The 24,602-nt window shown below is 43.5% G+C and overlaps 2 protein-coding genes across 2 annotated transcripts in view; one reads left to right on the forward strand and one right to left on the reverse strand.

Moving 5' to 3' along the window:
• Positions 1-11,676, reverse strand: part of tecpr2 (tectonin beta-propeller repeat containing 2) — an 18,455-nt gene extending 6,779 nt beyond the window's left edge. The window contains exons 1-17 of the mRNA XM_037695411.1: positions 11,596-11,676; positions 10,934-11,074; positions 9,405-9,533; positions 9,200-9,331; positions 8,966-9,123; positions 7,158-7,311; positions 6,734-6,886; positions 5,950-6,082; positions 5,629-5,858; positions 5,297-5,513; positions 4,996-5,227; positions 4,678-4,909; positions 3,348-3,578; positions 3,157-3,224; positions 2,972-3,087; positions 1,239-1,412; positions 982-1,162 (exon numbers count right to left, since the gene is read on the reverse strand). Coding sequence (XP_037551339.1) covers positions 982-1,162; positions 1,239-1,412; positions 2,972-3,087; positions 3,157-3,224; positions 3,348-3,578; positions 4,678-4,909; positions 4,996-5,227; positions 5,297-5,513; positions 5,629-5,858; positions 5,950-6,082; positions 6,734-6,886; positions 7,158-7,311; positions 8,966-9,123; positions 9,200-9,331; positions 9,405-9,533; positions 10,934-11,074; positions 11,596-11,676 — 2,762 coding nt within the window. The remainder of the gene's footprint in view (positions 1-981; positions 1,163-1,238; positions 1,413-2,971; positions 3,088-3,156; positions 3,225-3,347; positions 3,579-4,677; positions 4,910-4,995; positions 5,228-5,296; positions 5,514-5,628; positions 5,859-5,949; positions 6,083-6,733; positions 6,887-7,157; positions 7,312-8,965; positions 9,124-9,199; positions 9,332-9,404; positions 9,534-10,933; positions 11,075-11,595) is intronic.
• A 1,673-nt stretch (positions 11,677-13,349) lies between these two features.
• On the forward strand, positions 13,350-21,708 carry znf839 (zinc finger protein 839). The gene is made up of 10 exons (XM_037694802.1): positions 13,350-13,973; positions 14,996-16,021; positions 17,278-17,394; positions 17,580-17,693; positions 17,810-17,902; positions 19,154-19,300; positions 19,391-19,495; positions 19,907-19,994; positions 20,446-20,575; positions 20,716-21,708. The coding sequence occupies exons 1-10, from the start codon at positions 13,371-13,373 to the stop codon at positions 21,185-21,187; spliced, it is 2,895 nt and encodes a 964-aa protein (XP_037550730.1). The 5' UTR covers positions 13,350-13,370; the 3' UTR covers positions 21,188-21,708.
• The last annotated feature ends 2,894 nt before the right edge of the window (positions 21,709-24,602 follow it).

Raw genomic sequence — 24,602 nt, forward strand, 5'->3', positions numbered from 1 at the left:
ATATAAACTACAGTTAACAAAAGTTAAATGACTAAATTTTAAAACAAACACAACAGTAGCTAAAAGTTAAAGTTACTTTAAGAGCTGAAATAAATTTAAATTCAAATAATGAACTAAATGCTAAAACCAAAAGTTCAAGTCAAGGCTAGCAAAACAAGAGCTTAAAGCGAAAAATAGCAAACAATCAATTAAAGCCAAAATGAGCCTGAATAGTAGCTAAAACTTAACCCAAAAAACAGAAACTAAAATCTAAAATGAAAAGAACAGAGGCTAAATGATAAGGTTAGCAAAACTACAGCAACAACATTAAATTAGCTAAATTTAAGCTAAAAGCTAAAAACAACAGAACAGTAGTTAAAAGTTAAAGTTAGCAAAACATTAGCTTATTAAACACATCAAGAGCTAAAGGCTAAAACGATAAGTGCAGTAAGTTCATTCAACCTTTATTTCTACAGGTAAATCCCATTGAGCCTTGAGGACTCATTTACAAGAGAGACCTGATTTCAGCAAAGAATGATGACAACAATGGACAACAGCAACAACAATAAACAATTATAAAAAGTAATACTGCAGGATTTTTTATTTTTTTTTACAAATAGGATGACTAAAAGAAAATGAACAAATCCACAGCCAAATATTAAAACCAGCAGAACACAGCTAAAAGAAAAAAAATAGCACAACAGTATAAAAGTAACAAAAAAAACAAAGACTTTAGCCATCATCCCAGATCAAACTGAAAGCTTTGGTCTATAAATTATTAGAATAGCTAAAAGTGTGCTGAAGTAGTCCAGCAGTCGGAATAAAATAAAGTTAGTTTGTGAGGTTTAACACTCATTTACATGTTCTCACGTCATGTCCTAATCTATGGAACATGTGACAGTGTTGTGGTTTAATTCATGTCTTATTTCCTGTTGTCATAAAACACTTAGGTCCACTGTGGTGTTAAAAGAGCTTTACGAATAAAGTTGGACTGAATACTACCTGACGGTGTCGTACTTCCAGCCCTCGCCCTCGCTGCAGTAGCTGTTCAGTCCTTCTCTGTAGAACAAGGCTTTGTGTTCACTCAGAGCCCAGAGGACTCCGCCTCTCACACACACCTGGCTGAACACACATGGAGACTCCACCTTCACGGAGCGAGCGCAGGGCCGCTCCATGCTCAGGCCTGAAACCATATGTTAACATCCCGCTGAATATCACGGGCCCATCTGTGTACGTCTCGCCGACAGGTGGGACGTTACCTGTCTGCAGGTACAGATCTCCGTTGGTCCTGATGATCCAGGCGGAGTCATCGCTCAGAGCGACAAAGGCCGTCTGCTCCACAGCTTTGTACCAGTGGCGTTTTCCTTTAGCTAACACTTTGGCACAAGCGAACGCCGTCATGCTCTTCTGTTCCACCTTCCACAGCAAATTACCTGGAGAACAACACGCTGTTAGCATTGAGCTAATGCTAAGTGCTACGCTGAAACTGATATGTTACAGCTAACACTAGCTAAAAGATAACAGGATCAAGACACTACCAATAAGCTAAATATACAAAAAGACTAGCTAAAAATCAACAATTTGAACAATTTGTTGAAATCAGGTCTCTCTTGTAAATGAGTCCTCCAGGCTCAATGGGATTAACCTGTCTAAATAAAGGTTGATTGAATGAAAAAAAAACAATAGAAAAAAGTAAGCTAAAAGCTAAAGTAACAGAACAATAGCTTACAGCTGAAAGTAGCACCAGTCCAGCCTAAAAATGCAAAAGCCTAGTTAAAAGCTAAAAGTAACAACATGCTAGCTCAAAAGTAAAAGTAACAAAAATGCTATCTAATAGCAGCAAAAGGGTAGCTAAATGTTAAAAGTAGCAAAAGCCTAACAAGAAGTTAAAGTAGCTAAAAGCTAGCTAAAACCTAAAGAAAGCAAAACAGCAACTAAAATTTCAAAGTAGCAAAATGTGAGCTAAAAGTAGAAAAAGGATAGCAAAAAGCTAAAAGTAGCTTAATAAAAAAGCTAAAAGTAGCAGAAGGCAAGCTAAAAGCTAAAAGAAACTAAATGCTAGCTAAAAAGAAAAAAGGATCAAAACACTAGCTTAAAGCTACAGTAAAAATGGACATTAAAAAGCTAAAAGTAACAATTACTAAAACCTAAAGGAAGCAAAACAGCAGCTAAAATTAAAAAGTAGCAAAATGTTAGCTAAAAGTAAAAAGTAGAAAAGTGTTAGCTAAAAGCCAAAAGTAGCTTCCTAAAAAAATTAAAACAAAAAAGTAGCAGAAAACTAGCTAAATGCTAAACAAAATGCTAGCTAAAAAGGTAAAAGGATCAAAACACTAAGGTACAAAATGATATTACAAAGCTAAAAGTAGCAGAACTATAACTAAACCTAAAGGAAGCAAAATCAGCAAAAATTTAAAAGTAGCAAAAGGCTAGATAAACGCTATAGCAACAAAAGGAAAAAGGCTAAAAGTAGCTGAACAATAGCTAAAACCTAGTAGGCAAAAACAGCAGATGAAATTTAAAAGGATCAAAAAGCATGCTAAAAGCTTAAAAAAATAAAATGCTAGCTAAATAGGTGAAAGGAGCAAAGCGCCATTAGTAGACAGCAAAGCAAAAGAGTAGTTAAATGTAGCTAAATTCTAGCTAAAAGCTAATAGTAGCACATAAAAAGACAAATATAGAAGACCTTTGTTCAGAAGTTTCCAAGAGAAAAATGTTTTTGAAGGAATTAAGGAGAGCTTCATGTATTTTTATGGGGAAAATATATGTACGAAAGTTAAAGATTTTAAATTCATGAGTTACAAAAACGTGAAGTCACAGCACCGGTCTCTTGAACGAACAGAACGTTTTGATTTATGAGCAGCTAAAATAACACAAAATCAGCAGAAGTAGTTGGATAGCAAAAAACTTTCAGCAGCAAATAAAAGCGTGAACCAGCTCTGCATTAGGGATTTTATTTATAAAGCCACAGCAGGTGGACACGTCTGCAGCTCACCTGAAGGGGACAGCGCCACCTGGTGGACACTGTCTTCAAAGTGTTGCCAGTTGAGTCCGGTCTCAGGAAGATAGCTGCAGAACAGTCCTCCTTTGAAATCCAGACACCAGACATGCCTGAAACCACAGGAAGACGGTCAGACTCCTCAAGTTCTCTCGTTGGACACACGGAGGACATGGACCCACCTTTCTGTCACCTGCAGGCTCAGTATTCCACATCCTGGACCCGAGTATCCCATCCAACTTTCTGCCAACTACAAATAAAATAAGACAATTTGATTGAAAATATAATTTGAGAGCAAAATAAATTCACTACTTTTTCATGTGATACCTTCCTGAAGGACACGTCTTCCTCCTGAACTGGACTCATGTCTCACCTGGTAAGGTCTGAGCCTGTCTCTGTTCTGGGCATCCAGGTCTGTCTGTCTTTCTGCCGTCTTCTCAGGCTCATTCGATGGACACGAGACGACATTTCCTCCACTGGGAAGACCAGGACAGTAGATATCGTCGTCGTCGTCACTGGAGACATTCGGATTTCTGTCCAGGTTGGACACAGTGGAATAAAACATCTGGTCTGCCTGACCGTCTGAGGGAGGCAGGTGGTCCTCCTGCTCACACAAAAGAAACATTTACACAACTTTTATTTTAGTGGTCCACTAGAGCTTGTTCTAGCTGTGACTTGTTGGTAGAAATACAATTTATTAATGAGTGATCACGACTGACTGCAGCTGATAGTTTTTCTTTGCCAGCATAAAAAAAATATTTATTTGACAGTCCTCACTGGACAGACGGACACTCATCTGTCCTCCTCAGATGGAAAGAAACTGGTTCAGATGTTCAAGAACGACCCAGAAGACACCAAGACTCAATACTGTCATGAACTGGAAACTGCTAGAACACCAGTGTCCCTGTCCACCAGTGTCTCTGTCCACCTATTTCCCTGAAGAACACTGAACCAGCTGTCAGGCACAGTGGTGGCAGTATCATGCTGTGGTCCAAAGTGAGGAGGACCACCTCCAACTTCTTCTGCTTCACCTCCAACCAACAGCTGGATGGTTGAAACGTGGACACAGTTGGGTCCTACGGGACGATGTTCTCACACACACACCAGAACTGGTTCCTGATTGGATAACTTAGGCTCACATGAAGCTTCCGGACCGGTCTTCCCAAAGCCTAGATCTGAACCTGACTGATAATTTATGGACTCCAATTAAAACCAGGTCCGAGCAGAAAACCACGAAACTCCACCAAGAAGACGATGAAGAAGAAGAAGCGTGATCCGAGATCAGCCAGAAGTTTGTTGATGGAGACAAACAGTCTGAGGGGGACCTGCTGAGGGACCTCTAACTAAGTGGTTCCCAACCCTGGTCCCTGAGGAACACCATCCTGCTTGTTTTAGTTGTTTCCCTGCTCCAACACGCTTGATTCAGTGATTTAATTACTTCATCAAGTTCTGCAAAAATCTGTTGATCACCCATTCATTCAAATCAGGTGTCAAAGCAACAAAACATACAAGATGGTGTTCCTCAGGGACCAGGGTTGGGAACCACTCAGGAGCCTGTGTGGATCAGAGAAAATCCACAATGAAGAAAACATTAAAGTTTTATGTTGTATAATTCAAATGAGGCTCGTTGAAGAGCACACACAAAGGTCCAAACATTTTATATTTCTACATGTAAAAGTGTCCAGGTGTGTAGTAAAAGGTACCATCTCCTTCTTGAACTCAGCCAAAGGACTGAGAAACTCCTCCTGCTGCTCGTTCGGCCGCCCACTGTCCTCCTCGGACCGCTTCATGTAGGAGAAGGAGCACTCCAGCAGCTGGTCTACATCCGGGGTTGGGAGGATGGCAGGTTCCTCTGAACAAGGATCAGAGGTTCTCTTTGGGTTCTGTTGATCCTCCAGGCCATGGAGGAGCAGGGAGCTGGGGTCTAGGACAGAGCTGAAAGAAAACGTGAGGCAGTTTGAACAGCAGGAATACGATGAAGACCAGATGGGACCTGAGTTCATGGATCCTCCAGTACTCACTCAGACTGGCTGAAGGAACGTTCTGCTTCTTCTCCATCCTTCAGAACTTTACTCAAACCTTCATCCCCTGCTTCCTTCTCTAGAGTACTCCAGCTCTGAACGTCGAGGCCATTCAATGAGGCCAGGTCGACCGGAGGAGTCCCACTGTCTTCGCTGTTACAGTCGCCATCTTGGACTTCGAACACGGAGTCTGAGCAGCTTGTCTCAACCAGACTGTTTCTGTTGCTGCCATCTGAGGACAGAAACAGACCGTAAGACACCTCGTCCCCTCTAACTGTCCGTTATGTCCACATCTACTTGCCTTGCTGTCTCCTCTTCTTCTTGTTCACTCGGACGGCTTTCACCACCAGCTCCTGCTGCATCCGGTCCTGAGTCAGCGGGGCGCTGTAGCGTCTGAAGCTTTGCTCGCAGGAAGCAGCAGCTGTTGGGTTTTCATGAAGACTGCTGCAGGAAGTGACGGAGCTGCTGAGACAACAAACGCTGCTGAACGAACCAGACGGCCGGCGTAGCTCAGTCACCTGGACAAACACAGACCATAGGTGGGACAGTCTAGTTTACAAAATGCATTCATCCCGCGACACTTAGGTCCTGATCTCAGAACATTTAGCCCGTTTCAAAATGTGACCAAAGTACCTCCAGCTGGTCGTCCAGCTCCTCTGCTTCCTGCACTAACACTTCCCCCTCCTCATCCTGACGCCTTCCCTCCTGAGACAGCTTCTCGCTGCCACCCGACTCCCCTTTGTCCCCTTCTTCCACGACAATGGCTACCGTTCTGATTGGCTGAGCTGTTCCCACTGATCCGGTTGGCTGGAGGACGAGGGGTGAGGTCAAAGGTGAAGACAGATGACTCCAGAGCTGTGGCACTAAGGAAAAGCAAAATGGAAATGTTTAATTGACATTTGTTGCAGTATTATTATTATTACTATTATCATTATCAGTGGTAGTAGCTCTCACGGTTGGACGCGACGCCCTCAGGAGTGTTGGAAAGACGGATGATGTCTCGGTCTCCCTTCAGGATGAAGATTTCGTTGTCACAAGCCGACACCGACACTATGTCTCCACTGCTTTCCAACGCTCCTATTATGACCTTAATTAAACATGGAATGAAGCAACTGCTTTAAACTTGGGGAAAAAAAAGAAAAAGAAAAATGTTACCGTCTGCTCTTTACTAGATTCTGATGCGCTAACACAATGCCAGGGCGGAAAGCCAACAGCAGTGCTGCTCAAAGAGAAAGGGTGTTGTTTGGGTAGAACAGGTGACTCCTATCTTAGAAACCTTTACACTGTTGACCATTTTGCATCATATGGTGGCAAAGGGCTAGTTAAATGTGGGTAAAGGATAGCTAAAAGCTTAAAATAGCAAAACAGTAGCTAAATATGAAAAGTAGCATAAGAAGACACAAATAGAGCTAATTAGCTGAAAAGAACAAAGGTTTTGAATAAATTGAGACTGAAGATCTCAATGTAATTCTATCAGGGAAATGTTTGCAAATTAAGTTAAATATTTAGAAAATGACAGAAACCAAAACTTGTAGCTCCCATCTCCTGAACAAGCTGTTTTCATGTACGAACGGCTGAAACTGCACAAAGTATGCCGACGTAATTAATTTGCAGAAATGTACAGAACAATTACGGCATCGGGTGATGTTCCACAGAAACGATCTCAAAAGGTACAAGTTACAAAACCAGATAAAACTCAGTTTGTGTCTGACTGCTGCGCAGAAACCGAAGCTCTTACCTCATTCAGGCAGTCAAACACGTAGATGCAGTACTCGTTCCAGCTGAGGATCCAACCCTCTTTGAGGAAGCAGCCGAGCAGACCGAGCTGTTGATCTACAGGGCGGTACGCTCCGACCGGACCGGGGCGAGAGAACAACTCAAACTGAGGTATCTAAGACGGACAGAAGCGTTGGTCAGACCTCGAAAAGACGTCAGAATATGTGTACTACAACCACATCGAAATTTAGCTCAATACCTGTGAAACTGACTGTATAGCCAGAAGTTTTTCATAAGATATTTTGCTAACAGACAAACGAGCACACAAACGTGGACTAAAACAAGAGGAAAAAAAATTACTGCCCTTTTCGCCTTGGGCAGCGGTCTTTATAAAATAAAATAAAAAAAGACCTTTGAGGTAAGCTGAGTCGGTGAGACGTTCGTACCTGAGTGTTGAAGAGTGGTTTGAGCAGGCGGGTGTCCTCCACCTGACCTTTGACATTTGACCTCCACAGTTTGAGTCCAGATCGGGCGGCGTACACCTGCAGGTCGCTCTGCTTACAGAGTGCAGGTAGGAAGCAGGCTCCAAACCTGCCGCTGCTGCCACCACACACAAACATCAGTACAGTCAGTGTGCAGAGGCGAGAATCTGGGCCGCCATCTTGCTAGGTGCTACGTGGGTTACTGCTAGCCTGGCAGCAGACGACACATTTGAGTAAAACAATAAATTCAGCCAAGGAGGCCAACGTTTTGCCATCGCTTGTTATAATTATCAAACCCAGCTCTTTAAAGAATGATTCTTAACATTTCACTGGAGAAGTTTGATGCCATTTGAGCTCATAAATCATTACAAATGTGATGTCTGCAGCTCTGACCAGGCTTGTTCATTGAATGTTTCGCTTATACTTTCTACAAAACAAGTCAGTTAACTTTTGTCAGCCTTTGAGACATGAGGACACAACTCAGGTATTTTCTAAGCAGACTACTTAATTGAATCATTCCATACAAATGATTTCAGTAAGTAGTTTTATACAGAATTATTTATTTTTTGTACAATACAACTTAACACACTTGCTAAATGAATTATGCTTAGAATAATGAAGGTTTTTAACGGGGCAATGGTGGCCTCTACCTCTATAGATTAATCTTGGGCTACTCCAGTAGTTTAAGAAAACTATACTTTTAACAACAGAACCACTGGAAAGCATTTTTTCCTCAAATGATAATGTGTGTGTTTATATATATAGATAGATATTATATATATTTATATATATATGTGTGAATGTGTGTTTAAATAAAAAAAAAGACTATTTCTGAGCATTTTGAACGGATGACACAGTAGTGACGAATGTATGGCTTCAACGTTTAAACTGTACAAAGCGGTACATTATATCATTGGACCTATGATAGCAGGGTTTCTGCTTTTTGGCACCGTCGTATACCTATGTTATCGGCTATTGAAGAAGACGGCGGCAGCAGTTTTGGCCATGGCAAAGCTGCCGACCTTATGTGAAGGTTTGGTTCGTGCTTCGAGCGCTCAGACTCGATGATTTACAAGCTCAACCGTAAGATGGAAGCGATTTATGAGAATCGCAGACCACTTGCGGCTTCAGGGACTTGCCAGCATGTTGGGGACGACCTTGGAGGGAGCTAATAAGCACGGACCAGTGGAAAGCTCACGAATCTGGCCATTTTGGATATTGTAAGTACCAGCAGAACTCAAGACTGACGAGGAACAACAGTCTGCCTGAAGAAATCAACAACTGTGGCTTATCTGAATCTGACTCCCCCGTTGGGCCTTGAAGCAGGCTGACTTATCAAATTTCTCATGGGATCTGTGTAAACTAAGAAGGCTCTGTTTTGGAAGTGCTTCATGGACAAATCTCACCATCTTGTCGTCAAATGCATATGTAATGTGTCTATAAATGTGCTGCTGGTAGAGTTTTTTGATGTCTTAAATCATGTCCTGACACGGGCAAAGTGTGAAGAAATCTTTTTTGCAATACCACTATCCTTTCCTCATGGCTTTCCCCTTTTTTATCTAAAGAATAAGTGGCTGCGCTTTTAGGAGCAGCAGCCACGTGCCCATCTTTTGGACGACCGTACAAGCATAATCTCGCTGTATTTCAGTGCAATTATAATAAAGCTTATTCTGATTCTGATGTAGCAAGATGGAGACCACAGATCTCATCTAGAGCTCATATTTTCTGTAACTATTTCGGTGAGCATGTTGTTTAGCACACGTATGACGTACCTCCTGTGTGATTTGGTGCCCAGTTGTGAGACCTCCTGTGTTTGTGTGCAGAACAACAGAGACCTCTGCTGCGTTGAGACCAGTAATATCTGGCGATTGTATTCCATCTGCACCACACCTGAGGGCTCCTCCAGCAGCAGCACAGGTTTACACACCCCCTGCACACACGTCCCCAGTCAAACAGCAAGTCGTACCGAAGTGCGACGCAACTTCTGTCGCGTTGCGTCGTCTCACCTGGTCCAGGTCCAGAACAGAGAACACCACCCGGCCCCTGTCATCGCCGGAGAAAAGCTTCATCCCGTTGGCGCTCCAGGTCAGAGACGTGACGGAGCCTTTGTGGAAGCCAGTGACGTCAAAACGCCGGAGCTGCAACAGAAACAAACAGTCGTGCCAAAGCTGTGGAGAACTCGTGGCGTGCTGCAACGACGGACCTGCTTACCTGTTTGTTCCGACCGGGAAGCAGAGACACCAGCTGGAAGACTGTGACCTGACCCGAAGCTGTTCCAGCCGCCACCAGGTCATCGAAACAGCTGAGCAGCTTTACAGCCGTGATGGCGTCACATTTTCCCTGTTAGACACACACGTGTGGAAATTATTGTCATTTTTAAATCACACAATTCTTCAGTTGGACTCACTAAAACACGACTTCTACCACCGTGAGCCTGAAGACACCGGACTGACCACACAAATGTTGTGGTTTAAAGACACAACTTGTCAAAGTTTCAAGTTTATCTTTAGGAAAGAAAACAAACTTATTCAAGATGGCTGCCACAGGTGAGCAGCCTACATCTCAGTTTTACAGCTACACTTAATTTTATCTCAATATCTGTAATACCAACCATTGTTGTGTTTGCTAGGTAAGATTAGCCGTAACTGCCATTTTAACTTCAGCTGATTTTAAAAGGTAATCAGTTTTAGCTGTTTTTCTGATTATCACCACGTTTCAGTTAAATCTGTTGGTTTATGAGATCATTTCTAACAGAAAAACATGGACAAAAACATTATTGCCTGCTTTACACTGGAGGGCAACAATGATGCTGCTAATGAGGCACCGGCTCCAAACTAGCACCTAAACAAGTTGAACGCTGAGAGCTGAATGACTGCTGAAACATGAATATGCTGAGAGCTGTTAAAGCTAAAACAAACAAAATATTAGCTAAGAGTAGCACAAATGCAGGGCTAGTAAACAAAACAAACAAAAACAATCTCAAAACACCAGTTAAATGCTAAAAGTAGCAAAAAGACCACATAAAGCTAAAAGTAGCAGAATGTCAGCTAAAAGCTACAAGTCGCAAAATGCTAGGTAAAAGCCAAAAGAAACAAATGAAATCTAATATATAGTAAAAAAATTAGCTAAAAGTAGAAAGAAAGTAGCTAAAAGATAAAACAACAAAAGGTTAACAACAGTTGGTCCAGGATTAGCTACAAGTTTCAAAAGGCTACTTAAATGTTAAAAATAGCAAAAGGCTTGCAAAAAGTAGAATGTTATGTAGAAGCAAAAAACAAAGCAAGAGATAAAAGCTAAATTTAGTAGCTAATAGGTAAAAGTAACAAGAATGTAGCTAAAAGATCAAATTAGCACAAGGCTAACTGAATTTAGCAAAAAGCTAGATAAATGTTAAAAGCATCAAAAAGCATGCAAAAAGTAGCCAAATATTAGCTAAAAGCTAAAAAAGGCATAAAATGATAAAAAATAAGTCAAGTATGCTAAAGCAGATTTTAGAGGGAACAATGTTCAGAATGGAAGAGATCTTATTGTATTTCTACAAGAGAATGTTTGTAAAATAATCGTTACAAAAACCAAAAGTCCCAGCAGCCGTCACCTGAACGAGCCGAATGTTTTCATATATGAATGGCTGAAATATTACAAAGGATAATGTTTGATTGCAAAGAATGTAGAGAGATGAAAAACAGCATTCACACAATAAACTCGGTTACAACAGAACCGAAGAGGAGCAGAGCTCAGACCTCCACGCTGTACTTGTTCATGTGTGCGAGGCGGCGGCAGTACAGATACAGCATGCCGATGCTGCTGCCCACCGCCAGGAAGTCCGAGCTGCTGTCCAGAGCCGTCAGGTAGACCAGGACAGACCTGAAGCCCCGCTGCACCTGGACACACACAAGTCCACATCAGTAACATTAAAAGAACCAGACAAGAGCTTTGTCCTGCGTTTGGGTTTACGTTCTTAAAGCCACAATACATGTAGCTGTCAAATTACATGATTTTAAAAAGTTTGTGTAATCTGTTTAAATTAACTCTTAAATATGCATCTTCTGAAAAGAAACAGAGACTAAAAGCTACGAGGACAAGAATTGACAGGAGAGCCACTATGCAGAGGAAATCGAGCGATGGAGAGTGTTAAAATTAAAGTTGGAGCTGAGATCATCTTCAAAAGAGCTGTGCTAAGATATTCTGAACTGTAAATGGACAATTTCTGTGGCTGATTGTAAAATTTTCACAAAACAAAACATCATGATGAGTTAAAGTAAAATCTATCTCCCCAAAATGTAATTTAGTGATGTAGAAATTGTTAGAAGCATAAAAATAAAACATCAAAACACTGAAAAGTTGCATATTTTGACGGCTAATGTGGCTTTAATGTTGCTGTAAGGTTGAAAAGAGTCTGTACCTTGGCTGGGATGGCGTTCAGCAGGTAATAGAGCGGACTGAACTCCCTCAGGATGGAGGGAGAAGGCGGCTGGGCTGTCATGATGCGCCTTACAACTCAGCAGGTCCTGGAAAATAAAACATGACACAGTTTAAACATCATTCTAGGTCAGAGACCACGTGTGGCTCCTTTAAGATTTCATAAAAAATAGCCCATCACCCAACATTTCCAAGGTTTAAACTGAGACCATCTCATCGGAAACAATATCATTTCATTAAAATCTGTCCTGTGGTTTGTGAGATATTTTGCTAACAGTTTGGAATAATTATACAACTTCATTAATTATTTTAAACACGCTTGAATTTATTGTGGATGTTGTCTCATACATACAAGCTCAAATAAATACATTTATTCCTACTAACATCTGGTTAAATATCTATTAGCTCGTTCCAGCTGGACCCCGGGTTCTGTTGTTACAGCAGTCTCAGAGGGTGGGACGTCAAAGGTAAACAAAAGAAATCTAAAAAAAAATCCAGGAAAAAAACAAAATAAAAAGCACTAACCACTATATGTCTCATGCCGCATCCTGCTGTTATATTTTAGTTAAAATAACAAGCTGTCAAATTATATGAAATAATGTGGAGGGGTGAACATGGCGTCATAAAACACATGTTTAAAAAATAAATGATCGCTTTTTGTTGTCCTGACCAACCCCGAATGAAACAAAACAAACTACTTCACGGAGCAGCATGGATATTTTGCTTTGTATCACACGTATTCCTATCAAAATGTATTAAAATATTAAATCGTTCATAAGCGTAATGGAGTTTGTAATAGGGCTAATTGTGGCCTGGGTTAAATGACAGCTGATTGTTATGCTAGCGTGTTGTTTACAGACTCTAATGTAGGCTAGCTAGCATACGCTAAGTTTGCAAACAGAGCAGACGGACAGCAAGGAGAGGAAGACTGCGGTACCTACAGAATGATAATGATGTCCTCCAGATGTTGATCTTCAGCCGCGACTTAATTAAAAGGAACAGCTGACATCGCCCAGTGCGTGTCAGAAAGCTCTCTTAACGCCGTCAAACTGCGCCTCCTGCAGGCCGAAGGTGGCAACATCTTAAGCTACGCTTTGTTTACTTATGCGTATATTTTTTAATCTCGTACAGCTGATTCAAGAAACAGGTGTGTTCTGAGGCGTGCAGTCACTCCTCCGTGGCTGCTGCACTGCCATCGTTTCAACGTTCACAAACCGTCAGGAAGAGGGACCTCCGTCACTGCTAATTGGAAAACAAGGAACTGGATTCGCCTCCCTACGGTAACCGAGAGGGGTCAACTTCGAATGCGACTTCCGTTTGAAAGCGCAAACTTTATTTAAAAACATTAGAAACACAAATGTTCCATTCTACACGGTGACTGACTGAATTTAGTTTCTTCTCACTTTATTCTTCCTTATATATGGTTTCGGCATTTCTTCTTATTTTTGTTGTTTTTCTAGTTAAAAACGTAACCTCTGAATCCAGTTCGACGGTAGATCCGGACCAGAAAGTCTGAACTTCCGCTCCCGCGCTGACGGCTAAGCTAGGCTAGTTTAAAACTCCTCCCGCTAACACTTTCCTCACGGCGATTTCCTCCGGTCTGGTTAATGTCGTCATTACTCCCCGCGGAGTGCTTTATCCAGCAGCAGACTCCGATTTTATTTGGATCTATTTATTTATTTACGAATACCGACTGAGCAGGTTGACGCCCCCCCCCCCCCCCCCCGCTTCGAACTAACTGTAAACCTCGCAGCCAAAATGGCGGAAAACGAGGGTAACGGCGCAGCGACTATAACAATAGCAGCCGCGGAGGATCCCCCTGAGCCCCCGAGCACCGGAGAGAAGGGGGCAGAAGGTCTCCCGGACTCCACCGTCCAGCCTGGGCAGGAGCCCGAGTCTTCAAGTGCGGGTCGGACCGTCCAGACTGAACCAGCGGGGTCCGGGGCTCTGTTAGCGAGCGTCTTCCCGGTGGAGCAGAGCACCATGGTGGGCACGGAGTTCACCGACCTGTCCACCACCACCATCATCTACGTGCAGCCGGATGGCACCTTGTTAGAGGGGGGGTCCGGACTGACCGCTGAGGAGCAGCAGGCTGTTCTGAACCAGATCTCCAAGCACCAGATCATGCAGGTCTCCGACACCGAAGCCGCCCAGCTGTTCCAGCAGACCCAGTTGATGGAGACCATTCCGGTGCAGAAAACAGTCCTGGACTCGAGTCAGCTTCAGCAGGTCATCGACCAGGTCAGCAAGACCCAGAACCCGGTCCAGATCTCTCAGCAGGGTCCTCAGCAGAACAACAACGCCTCCCAGCAGCTGAAGACTGTGGCTCAACACGTTGCTTTGCAGTACAGTCCTGTTCAGGTGGGTTCGAGACCCTGACCCAGGTCTGGTAAAGATCCGGACTGTAAAGGTTTAAATGTACTCATTCACACTATGAACTCAAACATTATGTTATGTTGAAATATATTTAAACAAATAGTGCTGTTTTAAAGAGTACTACACATGTAATTCTGAAATGCAGGTCTGCACTCAGTGTAAACAAAGTAAGGATAAGGTTTCGTTATTGTCATTCTCATCACATGTGGTGGAACGAAACAGTACACAGGGTCCCAGTTACATCCAACAAAAGTATAAATTATAAAGAAAAACAATAGTAAGAGCTAAGATATGAACTATGAAATTCGCTAAACTAAGAATGTGCTAAGTACTTTTATATGTATACTTAAACAAAACTGAGGCTAAACGTGTACCAAAACATCTGGTTCAGGTTTGTCTAATCTGACATGCTTCTTTAGTTCTTCCTGTTTATAATAGTCAGTGCTTGTTTACCTGTAAATGATCAATAATGTCTTATTAACGCCCAAGTTCTTCAAAAACATTGTTGCCTTTGAGTGATAAAAGTTCAACATTTTCTAGTTCCAGCTGACCTCTTCAGATGTCGACCTAAAGTCCAGGTCACTGGTTTTCATCTATAACTGAGAAAAGCAGAAATTAAACTAAAAAAGGCAGAAATTACTGTTGGATATTTTAACTGATCTGATGGGTCAGTGTGGAGGGGAACGTTTGCGTTCTGACAGTGAAGCCATCTACGTAATTTCAACTTGGTACTTTGAAAATAAAACAGCAATGGCAGAAAACAATGTTGGGGACACTCGTGAGAGAGAGAGGGGCGGGTGGTACATGGTTCTGTCAAAAAAACAATGAAAAAAAAAGCCCAGTTTGGAATCAACTGGGTGTCCATGTGAAAATAAACAAAAAAATAAAACGTCTGCGACGGTCGTGTGAAGCGTCGTATTTGCTCATTTTAATTAGACTGAGAATCTGAAAGTCACGGCTCATCTCTATCGTCTCTAATAAACCGTCTCTTCTTTCTGTTCTTACAGTCAGAACCTGTCAAGATCCAGATCCAAGTTCCTCCCAAACAGGAGGGAGGCGTCTCCCCCCAGCCGAAGAGTGCAGCTGTCATCCACCCGCAGGTGAAGCTGTCTCCCAGCGGCGGTTTGAGCAACACTCAGATCTTCCACCTCCAGCCTGTGGTCAGCCAGGGTCAGCAGATCCTCCTGCAGCAGAACCCAGAGGACCCGCCCATCCAGCTGCTGCTGCAAAGCTCCACTCCAGTTGTTGGATCTCTGCTCCCTCTGGTCCACAAGCTGACCAGTCCGGTAACCGTAGCAGGTGTCGCCTGCAGTCCTGCTCCAAAACCTGCTGCCCCCTCCATTAGAGCTCCAACAACCTCCACAGTTAAGACTTCAGTTAATAAGACCCCTCTGACCACGTCCTCCAGAACCATCAGCATTCCCCTCATTAGCCTCCCCTGTAACGGGACGGACTCCTCTTCCATTAAAAGTCTAGTTAAACCAGTTGCAGCTCCAGCTCAGCCCAGCACGGTCTCCGCCGCCTCACAGTCTGTCAAAGTAACTACACTTTCTGTTGTAAGGGAGCGAGGCAAAGAAAAAGAGAAGGGGAAGGGGAAGAAAAAGGAGAAGAAGGGCGTGAAGGTCCAGACACGGTCAGGTCGGGTTTCAAGACCACCGAAGTACAAAGCCAAGGACTACAAGTTCATTAAGACGGAGGACCTGGCCGAAAGCCACCAGTCAGACTCTGACGACTATTCCGACATGAGTGAGGAAGAGGAGCAGGGCGAGAATGCGAGAAAAGACGACTCCAGCGGCGTCTCCAGTCTCGTCTACAGCCACAAGTCCCGTTGTCACCAATGCCAGACTTGTGATAAGTCCTACATTGGCCCCGGAGGCCTGAACCGGCACTACAAACTGAATCCAACCCACGGGGAGCCGGACCTGTCCATCAGCACGCCGACCCCACTTAGAGATGAAGACCGGTTAGAGGAGACAGAAGCTGCGAGAGAGCAGGACGAGAAGGACACGCTTCCTGTTGCAGCAACAAACACGGTGAGAGCCGACGTCTACAGGGAGAGACAAGCGTTTGGACATCATGTGCCATTATGGGACAAATAAAGTCCACCCTCTTTTAGTTCTGGGGTTTTAGGACTCACTAAGACCGATCAGGTCTTTACCGGGTTCTAAAATCATTCAAATCTGATCTTGAATGAACAAAAACACAACAGATTCAACTGAGCCGTTATTTATTAAACAAAAACAAACAGTTAAAGCTTTAAGTGAAGAACTGATGATCCAGTAGCACCAGAACCTCAGTGGTTTTCTTTAGGACTTTATCAGTCTCTCATGGTTGTAGAGGACTTTTGGCCCACTTTTCTTTCCATCATTGGTTTCTGCTCAGTTCTCTGAAGGTCCACCACAGCATTCAGTTAGGTTGAGGTTCAGGACTCGGACTGGACTGTTGCAGCACCTCGGGTCTGTTCTTTCTGACCCGTTCTGTTGTACATCAGCTGCTGTGTTTGGGGTCATGGTCCTGTTGGGCCCAGTTTGGTCCAAGCTTCAGCTGTTGGACAGATGGACCCACATTTGACTCCAGAACCCTTTGGTCTACAGAGAAGTTCCTGGTCCATTCAGTGACTGCATTCTGGGTAAACATCTGTCCTCTAGTCTGGTTCTGGTCCAGAAGTCTTGTGGTTCTTTCAGAAGAAACTATCCAATTCAAACTGCTATGTTGTTTTTAAAGAAGAGGCCATGACCTTTGACCTGCTGACTGAGGCCTGTAGTCACTGCACGGTCTGACCTTCAGGGTGAATCAGCTGTCTGAAATGTTTTCCACTTGTTAATAATCTTTCTCTGATGGATGGACTCTAAATGACCTTTGACCCTTCACAGATTGATCTCCGAGGTCATTGCTGACATCTTTCCACTTTGGTGTTGTGTTAACACGCACCTGTCTGATCCAGATCAGATCCCACTGGTGAGGATCCGCAGCTCCTGGCTGATCCAGAACCTCAGAGATCCAGTTTTTAAACTCGCAGCTTGAACTTTTTGTTTAGATTTGGTGATTGACGGCGCGGAGGAGTCCGTTGTGTTTCTGTTAACTTCAGGTTAGACTTGGATCCTTTTAGCTCATTTCTCGGTGAGTGAAGTAAAACCAGATCAGTTTGTTTCAGAGATAAACTGTTCTGGTTGACAACTGGCTGCTCAGTTATCAAATACTTTATTTTTACAGTAACAAAGTATTTTATTGACTGCTTGGCCTTAGTTTAAGTTATTCCTTGACTTTTGTCCTGTTTCTGTCTCTCCAGGCAGAAATCGTCTCAACGGCGGCGTCAGGACTCGGGGGTCTCCGTCACCGGGGCCCCGGCCGTCCCAGAGGACGAGGAAGGAGGAGAGGCGGGGGTCGGGGGCAGTTTCTTGGACCAGTGAGTTAATTCTGCTTCAGTTCAACTAAACTCTTTAAAGTAACCGCTGGCTGCTCAGTTTGACTCCGACAGTCGTTCACCTGCACGAGTTAGTTTCTAATGTGACCCTGTCCGCAGGGACTAGCCTTTTTAATTTTTGTAAATTAATAATCATGCCCGTTACTCTGATTGGTGGACTCCCTCAGGCGGCAGGCGGCTTTGGGAGCAGACCGGTTCATCGAGGGCGATATCCGAGAACCGGCGTCGTCCCACTGACGGCCGACCAGCAGCTGAAGAGGAGACGAGACCGGCTGCAGGAGGTGAGCGGGCACTAAACGTTAAGCTCGTTTAAAGTGGGGGTTCTGTGGGAAGTTTATGAACAATAACTATCTTACCTGTTGCACAGAAATGTCAGCTGTGTGTTTATACGTTGCAGCTCGTGGAGCAGTGTGAGGTCGAAGAATTGACCGACGTCGTTCTTCCTCGTTTGACCAAAGTGTTGAGTCTGTGGGAGCTGCTTCTGGCAAAGGTGAGAAGTTTTTCTGTAGCTTCCAGTTCCACAGCGAGGCCGTTTTCAACGAGAACATTATTGTGACAGCTGTCCTTCAAACTGTTCCGTCCCAGTGACACCAAGTAGAGCCGACACCATATTTAGTCTCATTACTGAGGTGCACAACGTGCTGTAAAGGTCAAAGGTCTGAACAGGAAATGAGGAAAATAAAATTCAGGTTGATCAAAACCTAAATAAAATAAAATTTCTGTCTCCTTGAAATCAGAGTAGAAACTAGAAAAGTTGCTGATGAAACTTTGAAAGGGTCTGCCACTTGGTGCATGTTTTATTTATTGTCTTCATCTTGAATATATAAAAAAAAAAATTACGAGTTATGGCCGTTTTTGTATTGGCTTCAGCCGCCATCTTGATTTCTTGATTATCAATAAGGATGTTAAGGATTGCTCTCAGCTACTACCATCAAACATTAACTCAATTTCTCTAAAACAAAGGAGTTCTAACCATTTGTGAACTTGCTGTGGCATCAAACAGTTAAGTGGTTCATGAAATATTTTGCTAACAGACACTTTCACCAATGATTTATGGCAAACAAAGAACTAAAGGCTCTTATCATTAAAGTCTTGGGCGTCACTGACAGAGAACGTTTTCATTATAGCTGTAAGTTTAGTCGTTTCTTTGTGTTTTCCAGGTTTGCTCTGGTGGCCATTTTGAATCAGGTGGACACCAAAGACCAATATGCCCGGCTTTTTTTCTTTAATTTTCATATGGCAGGGCCTAATCGGGTGGTTAGAAAAATTTTGCGCAATATTGTAGGTTGTTGCAGAGTTATTTATAAATAAATATGGCAAAGACGTGCTAACACTATTAAATGGTCCAACAAAGTTAAGTCAGGTCCTCTGGACGGTTTCTTTGTGTTGAAACGTTTCGTCTTTCATCCGAAAGTCTTCATCAGTCTGAGGAGCTGCAACAAACTGTCTTACAAACTATTAAATGGTATTTTTACAGTTTTAATGGTAATAAAGAAGGACCTGGCAGTTCTTAAATCATTTCAGACCTGGCTCATTTTATATTATTTTTTACCGTGATGTTACACATCTGCAGAGACACTGGTGCTGAAAACCTCAAAGGTTATTTGAAATCAGAGTTCTGCCTCTACTTTCCTGATGCGTCAGATCAGGTCCCTCTTACTGTAGTCTGCTCCGTGCGTGTTCTGAACTCAGACCCGCAGGGGTTTCTCAGACACTGCTTTGTGTCCTCTGGTCGTTTCAGGTGGACTGCAAGAGTCCAACGTGCGCTAGCTTCCCAGACATTTACCGTGAGTTCGAGTCCCTGCAGGCTCAGGTCAGACAGGCCGCTCAGGAGTACATCACGAGTCCTCAGAGCGGAGACAAGCCTGTGGAGGTCCGGAACATCGAGGTGAGAGAGCTCGGGTTCTGTCTCTGCTGCAGATCATAGTGTGATGGCGTGGTACCAGTGTTCTGTTCTGCTCTGGATTTCCTGTTTCAGGTCGCCAGGTCTCTGGGGATCCTGGATGAGGTGAACCGGATGAAGGTGGTTCCCGGAGCATCGCCTGCCTCTAGTCTGACTAATAAGAACGTCCGGTACATGGGGGTGAGCATAAAATTAGCAAAGTTGAGGAGTGGAGGAAGAGACTATCAACCACCAGCAGATGCATGAAAGTTATAAACTGATTTAAAAGTTTTGACCACCTTCAACCCAGCCCATTATAAAACCACCTGTCCACCGACACGGCAGCTACGCTGTGGCTAAAGAAGTCTCCAGTCCTGGAAGAACTCGATAAAGGAACTGAAGGTTCAAGTAGCCAAGAAACCTAAAGGATGTAGTTTCTGTAAAGAGTTTTCCTCGTCGTCGTAGCTTTGGAAACATCTAAAACATGTTCAACAGAGTGTCCCAGTGACCCCTGAGAGGACTCGTTTCATTGTTCTGGACTTCTAGTACTGTGATTTAAAATATAAAAAGACCAGACTCATCCAGGATCTTTCTTTTGTTTGTTTTTCCCAGAACTCTAAGATGTTGCCACCGTCGAAGAGATTTAAGATGGAAAACAGCATTACAGACGACCAGAGAGGCTCTCCATCTCCACAAACAGGTACAACTTTACAACGTGCCGTTTTAGTGGCCGGTATTTGGTTACTGTAGTTGGAGGCAGCTTTGGCTTTGAGTGATCAGGAGTTGGATACTCGTCCTTGCAGCGTGCCAACGTGTCCTTAGGCGAAACCCTTTTTATACGCCTGGCAAGTCTCCGTATGTCCATCAGCGTTCTTGTGTCTCGCACATACCTTGATAAGAATTTGTACCACCACTACACGGCTTGTCAGGTTATCTTTTCATCACCCCAGCGTCAAGATCGAGGTCACAAATCAAGGTCAAAGGTTATACAAGGCCTTTGCTTGTCCCGAAAGGATTGTGCGTATATCTGTGACGGAAGGGATGAAACACTCATGGAGGAGCCGTTTGTATTTTTAAGTGTGAAGCGTTTACCTTTGGGCGCTTGTTGCAGTTTCCTGGTCGAATCTCAACTTTGACCTTTTCTTCCTCAGGAGGTGGCGTCGCAGTGACCTCAGTCCCTCCAGCAGTGTCCCCTCTGAAACCTTGCTCAGTCACCGTCTCCCCTCTGGTGATCTCACATGACTACAAACTGAAAACCACGTCTGCTGACTCGACCTCCAGGTGAGATGACCCCCACCATGAAAAACCCAGAGCTGGACACAAAGTACCCTGGCTGAGTCTCAGACCCTGTTTCAGAGTTCTGGACTTGTTTAGCTGATCTGGTCTGCTGAAGCCTGAATGTGTTTCTCGTGGTTCTTTAGCTCCTTCGAGGCTGACTCTGCTCAGACGACCTCCAGCACAGCTCCACGTCCTGCCACTCCGATGGAGGTGCAGGAAGAAGGGTCAACAAACCCGGACCAGGACCCTTGCACCACCGACGCTGCAGACGAGACGACAGAACTACAGAACGCTCCGGGTGCAAGTTCTGAGAATACCACAAAGACGACCGCGTCCAGCTCGGATCAGACCACAACCCCCTCTCAGCCCCAGCAGGACGACACGGTCCAGCCTGAATCATGTGAGGTCAAGCAGCTGCAGGAGGGCCAAGAGATCTACATCCAGACCGAGCAGCTAACAGTCCAGCTGGCAGAGCCGGGATCGGACGGCATCGTCATCGTCAACGGACCCGACGGGACTACTATGCACATTCAGACCCCGGAGGGAGTTCCTCTGGAGGCAGTCCAGGCCCTGCTGGGCATCGAGGCTGCAGACGGAGACAAAGTTTCTCAGTAAACCAGAACTTATTTCAATAAAAACGGTTTTAAAACATTGGATTCTTACGGTGGTTTGAGTGAACCAACCAGGTGAGTACGAGGGCCTCACGGACAGGTAAACCTCTAAAGACGTGTTCCCGAGCACCTGCCTGTCTGGAATGTACCTGCCGGTCTCTCCGGTCCAAGTCAGCGAGTCAGGACCCGTCTACACTACAAACATTTATCTTGTCCCGCACATTTCAACAAAAACGCTGAAATGCTCACGCCGCGCCACAAGGGGGCGACGACGGTCCACACGCGCAACACCAGAACTCGGAACATTTTGAATTTAGGTAACGATCCTCACATTTTTCCTTTAATACGTTATCTCTCTCTTTTTTATCAGGATTAGGACAAAACAAGACAGACATAAATAAAAACTGTTAAACTAATCATTTACAACTTTGAAGTGAAAATCGGCTGCGGAGGCGTTTCTGAAAACCTTTGCATTGTCCGTCTACACGTCGGTCCTCAGAAACTCTTTGTGCTGACATTTGGAGCGCAGTCCAACTATATTGTTATTTAAAACATTTATTTTTTATTGTTTTTGTTTACAAACTGCTTCTGAACTGCTTAACAGAATGTGAAAAAACGTAATAGGGTAGGAGTTACTGTGAAGCTGAAAATAATTTATTTTCTTTAGTCTGTGCCTCGAGTTTTCTCTTTACAGGCGAAACTTTTACATCTAAATGTAGGAAAATTAGTTTTTCACACAATATAAGTCCCAACGTTTTCACAACGTATTAAATTATTGATTTGGTTCAAGATTAAAGTCAAAATATTGAGGAAAAAAGACAAATTTGCACATTTTTAAACACATTTATTTTTCTTAAATGGTTCAAAGTGAGTTTTATTCTGCAGGGACACTCAGAACTTTGTCCTTCACAATAAAAGCCTCATGTGTTACAGGACGCGTTCAGCTCAAGACGAACTCAATCTGAGGAGTGACGTCACGACTAAACGCTCGTCTGTCGCTGGCGTTTGCACCGACGATCGTTTGGTGTTTCTAATCAAAAAATGGCGACTTCATTTTCACCGCTTTGACTTTCACGTCGACCGCCGCCTTCTGCGAGCGGCCTCTGCAAACTTATGAAGACGGACAAGTTAAACAAAAACGGCACAATATTTTTCTCATATTGAAGGCGGTTAATTTGGCTTCAAACAAAATTCGTGACTGGTTGCCATAAATTGCTTTTCAGCCGTTTAGCTATGGAAACGGCCGAAGGGACTGAAAACAGGCGAACAACGATGATGACCATGGAAGAGCTGTTTTGTGCAGATTTACGCTCTGACTTGTTGAGTAACACACGCAGATTAAAACATGGGTTAAATTTACCGGCCAAGAGGAAGTTTCATAAAAGCCGATCTGATATTTATTCTTCCCAGTCGTCTGACTCGTTCCCGTCTTTCGCAGCGGATTCACTTCTATATTTGCACCCGAACGCCTCCTCCCAGACGCTTCGCTTGCCCGTTCCGCCATGTTTGTTTAGCTACACCGACTAGAGCAACAAACAAACCTCTCACCAGTCACAGCTTCAAAACTGCCGTTAGGATCATTAACGTGTTTTAAATATTAATTTACTCATCGGTGAAAAACGTTTCCGTCTCTGCTTGAACTCGAGCCGTTTTTAACAGAAACTACACAGAAGTTCATTCTCAGAAAAATCTGAGCCGCTCGCAAAGAGAGTCCCAACGAGGACGTTCTTTTTTTAATTTTTTTACTTTATTTTAAAATTCTGAGCGTTTGTTGAAATGTGGAGATTTGTCACTGGGAAACAAGCTGGTTTTGTTTACAGTTTGAAAACTCACTTTTTATTGGTCTGGAGTGACGTCATCAGGAAGCGAAGTCACCGAGCATTATACGAAGGGATTTCCTGACGCTGCTGCAGCCGACAGAGGAAAAACTTTGACTTGAAGGTAGATCAGAGAGATTTGATGCTGTTTGATGAACGAGCGCAGCAGCCGGCAGGTTTCATCCCAAATAAAACAAACCCAGTGATTTAATCTGGGTCAAAGTTCGGCTCGTTTGATTGGTGCGTTTGTCCGGCAGGCAGCTTCGGCTTATTTTAATCAAAAGTGGCGTTTTCTATTCAAACCGTTTTCCTGTCAGTGTTTCCACGTTTGGACTTCTCGGTTTAAAACTGCGACCCGGTTTGCTGAATGTTTATATGTAGATACATCTGAAGAACTGAGTTTAAAGAGTTACACTATTTTTATTAATTTTTTATAAATGTTTGAGCGTTTGGACGTCAGTGGAGATGAACTGACAACAATCAGGAAGAACGGTGTAATCTGAAAATCCGGGTTCAGATTACATCCTGTAGATTTCATGTTTTTACAATAAAACGACCACGTGTCTAACTAAACTTTGTTTTTTTATTTTCTGCAATCATTTCTTAAAGACGCAGTAAAGATACTTCAGGTGTTTGTTGATGTCTGTTAGCAAAATATCTCAAGCCACTGGAAGGACTTGGCTGAAAGGCTCAGACAACAGAGGAAGTTGACTGACCAACACAAAGATGGCTGTAAATCAACCAGCTTTTTCAGATGTGCTAAAAATTTGTGGTAGTAGCCGAGAGCCATCCCCAACACATGCCGAATGCTAACACATAGTAGCTGAGTCATTCCCAACACGTATGCTGAATGCCAACAGTTAAATGGTAAATGGACTGTACTTATATAGCGCCTTTCCATCTTGTTTCAAGATACTCAAAGCACTTTACACAACATGTGTCCTCATTTACCCGTTCATACAACACTCTACTAGATCTCTACAAAGCTAATTGAACAAATCATTCTAAAGAGACTAATCAGAGCTTTATCACATTCATACACCGATGGGACACACATCAGAGGCTTTGAGGGGTTCAGTGTCTTAACCAGGGACACTTCGACATGTGACTGCTGGTGGATTCGAACCCCAACTATCGCATTGGAGGACGACTGCTCTAACCACTCAGCCACAGTTGTCGAGAATCATCCCCAGTACACCGAGTATTAACAGATAGTAGCCAAGAGTCATCCCCAACGCCGAACGCTAACATAGTAGCCGAGAATCTCACATGTAGAGCGCTAACAGTAGCCAAGAATATTCCCCATTTTATACGTCAAGTGCTAACATATAGTAGCCAAGTGCTAACATAGTAGCCAAGTGCTAACATATAGTAGTCGAGTGCTAACATATAGTAGCCAAGTGCTAACATAGTTGTCGAGTGCTAACAGTAGCAGAGTCATTCCCAATATATGTTGAATGCTAACATATAGTAACCAAGTGCTAACATATAGTAGTCGAGTGCTAACAGTAGCAGAGTCATTCCCAACATAGGCTGAATGCTAACATATAGTAGCCAAGTGCTAACATATAGTAGTCGAGTGCTAACAGATAGTAGTCGAGT

This window comes from Nematolebias whitei, chromosome 21 (assembly GCF_014905685.2).
Source record: "Nematolebias whitei isolate Nwh7 chromosome 21, NemWhi1, whole genome shotgun sequence".
Lineage (NCBI taxonomy): Eukaryota > Metazoa > Chordata > Actinopteri > Cyprinodontiformes > Rivulidae > Nematolebias > Nematolebias whitei.

What these genes read in the sequence shown, in the direction of transcription:
- znf839 (XM_037694802.1), top strand. Translation starts at nt 13,371, where the DNA reads ATGGCGGAAAACGAGGGTAACGGCGCAGCGACTATAACAATAGCAGCC. An exon ending in CTGTTGCAGCAACAAACACG is followed by an intron (nt 16,022 to 17,277) that starts GTGAGAGCCGAC and finishes CTGTCTCTCCAG; the next exon opens with GCAGAAATCGTCTCAACGGC. An exon ending in AGAACGTCCGGTACATGGGG is followed by an intron (nt 19,496 to 19,906) that starts GTGAGCATAAAA and finishes TGTTTTTCCCAG; the next exon opens with AACTCTAAGATGTTGCCACC.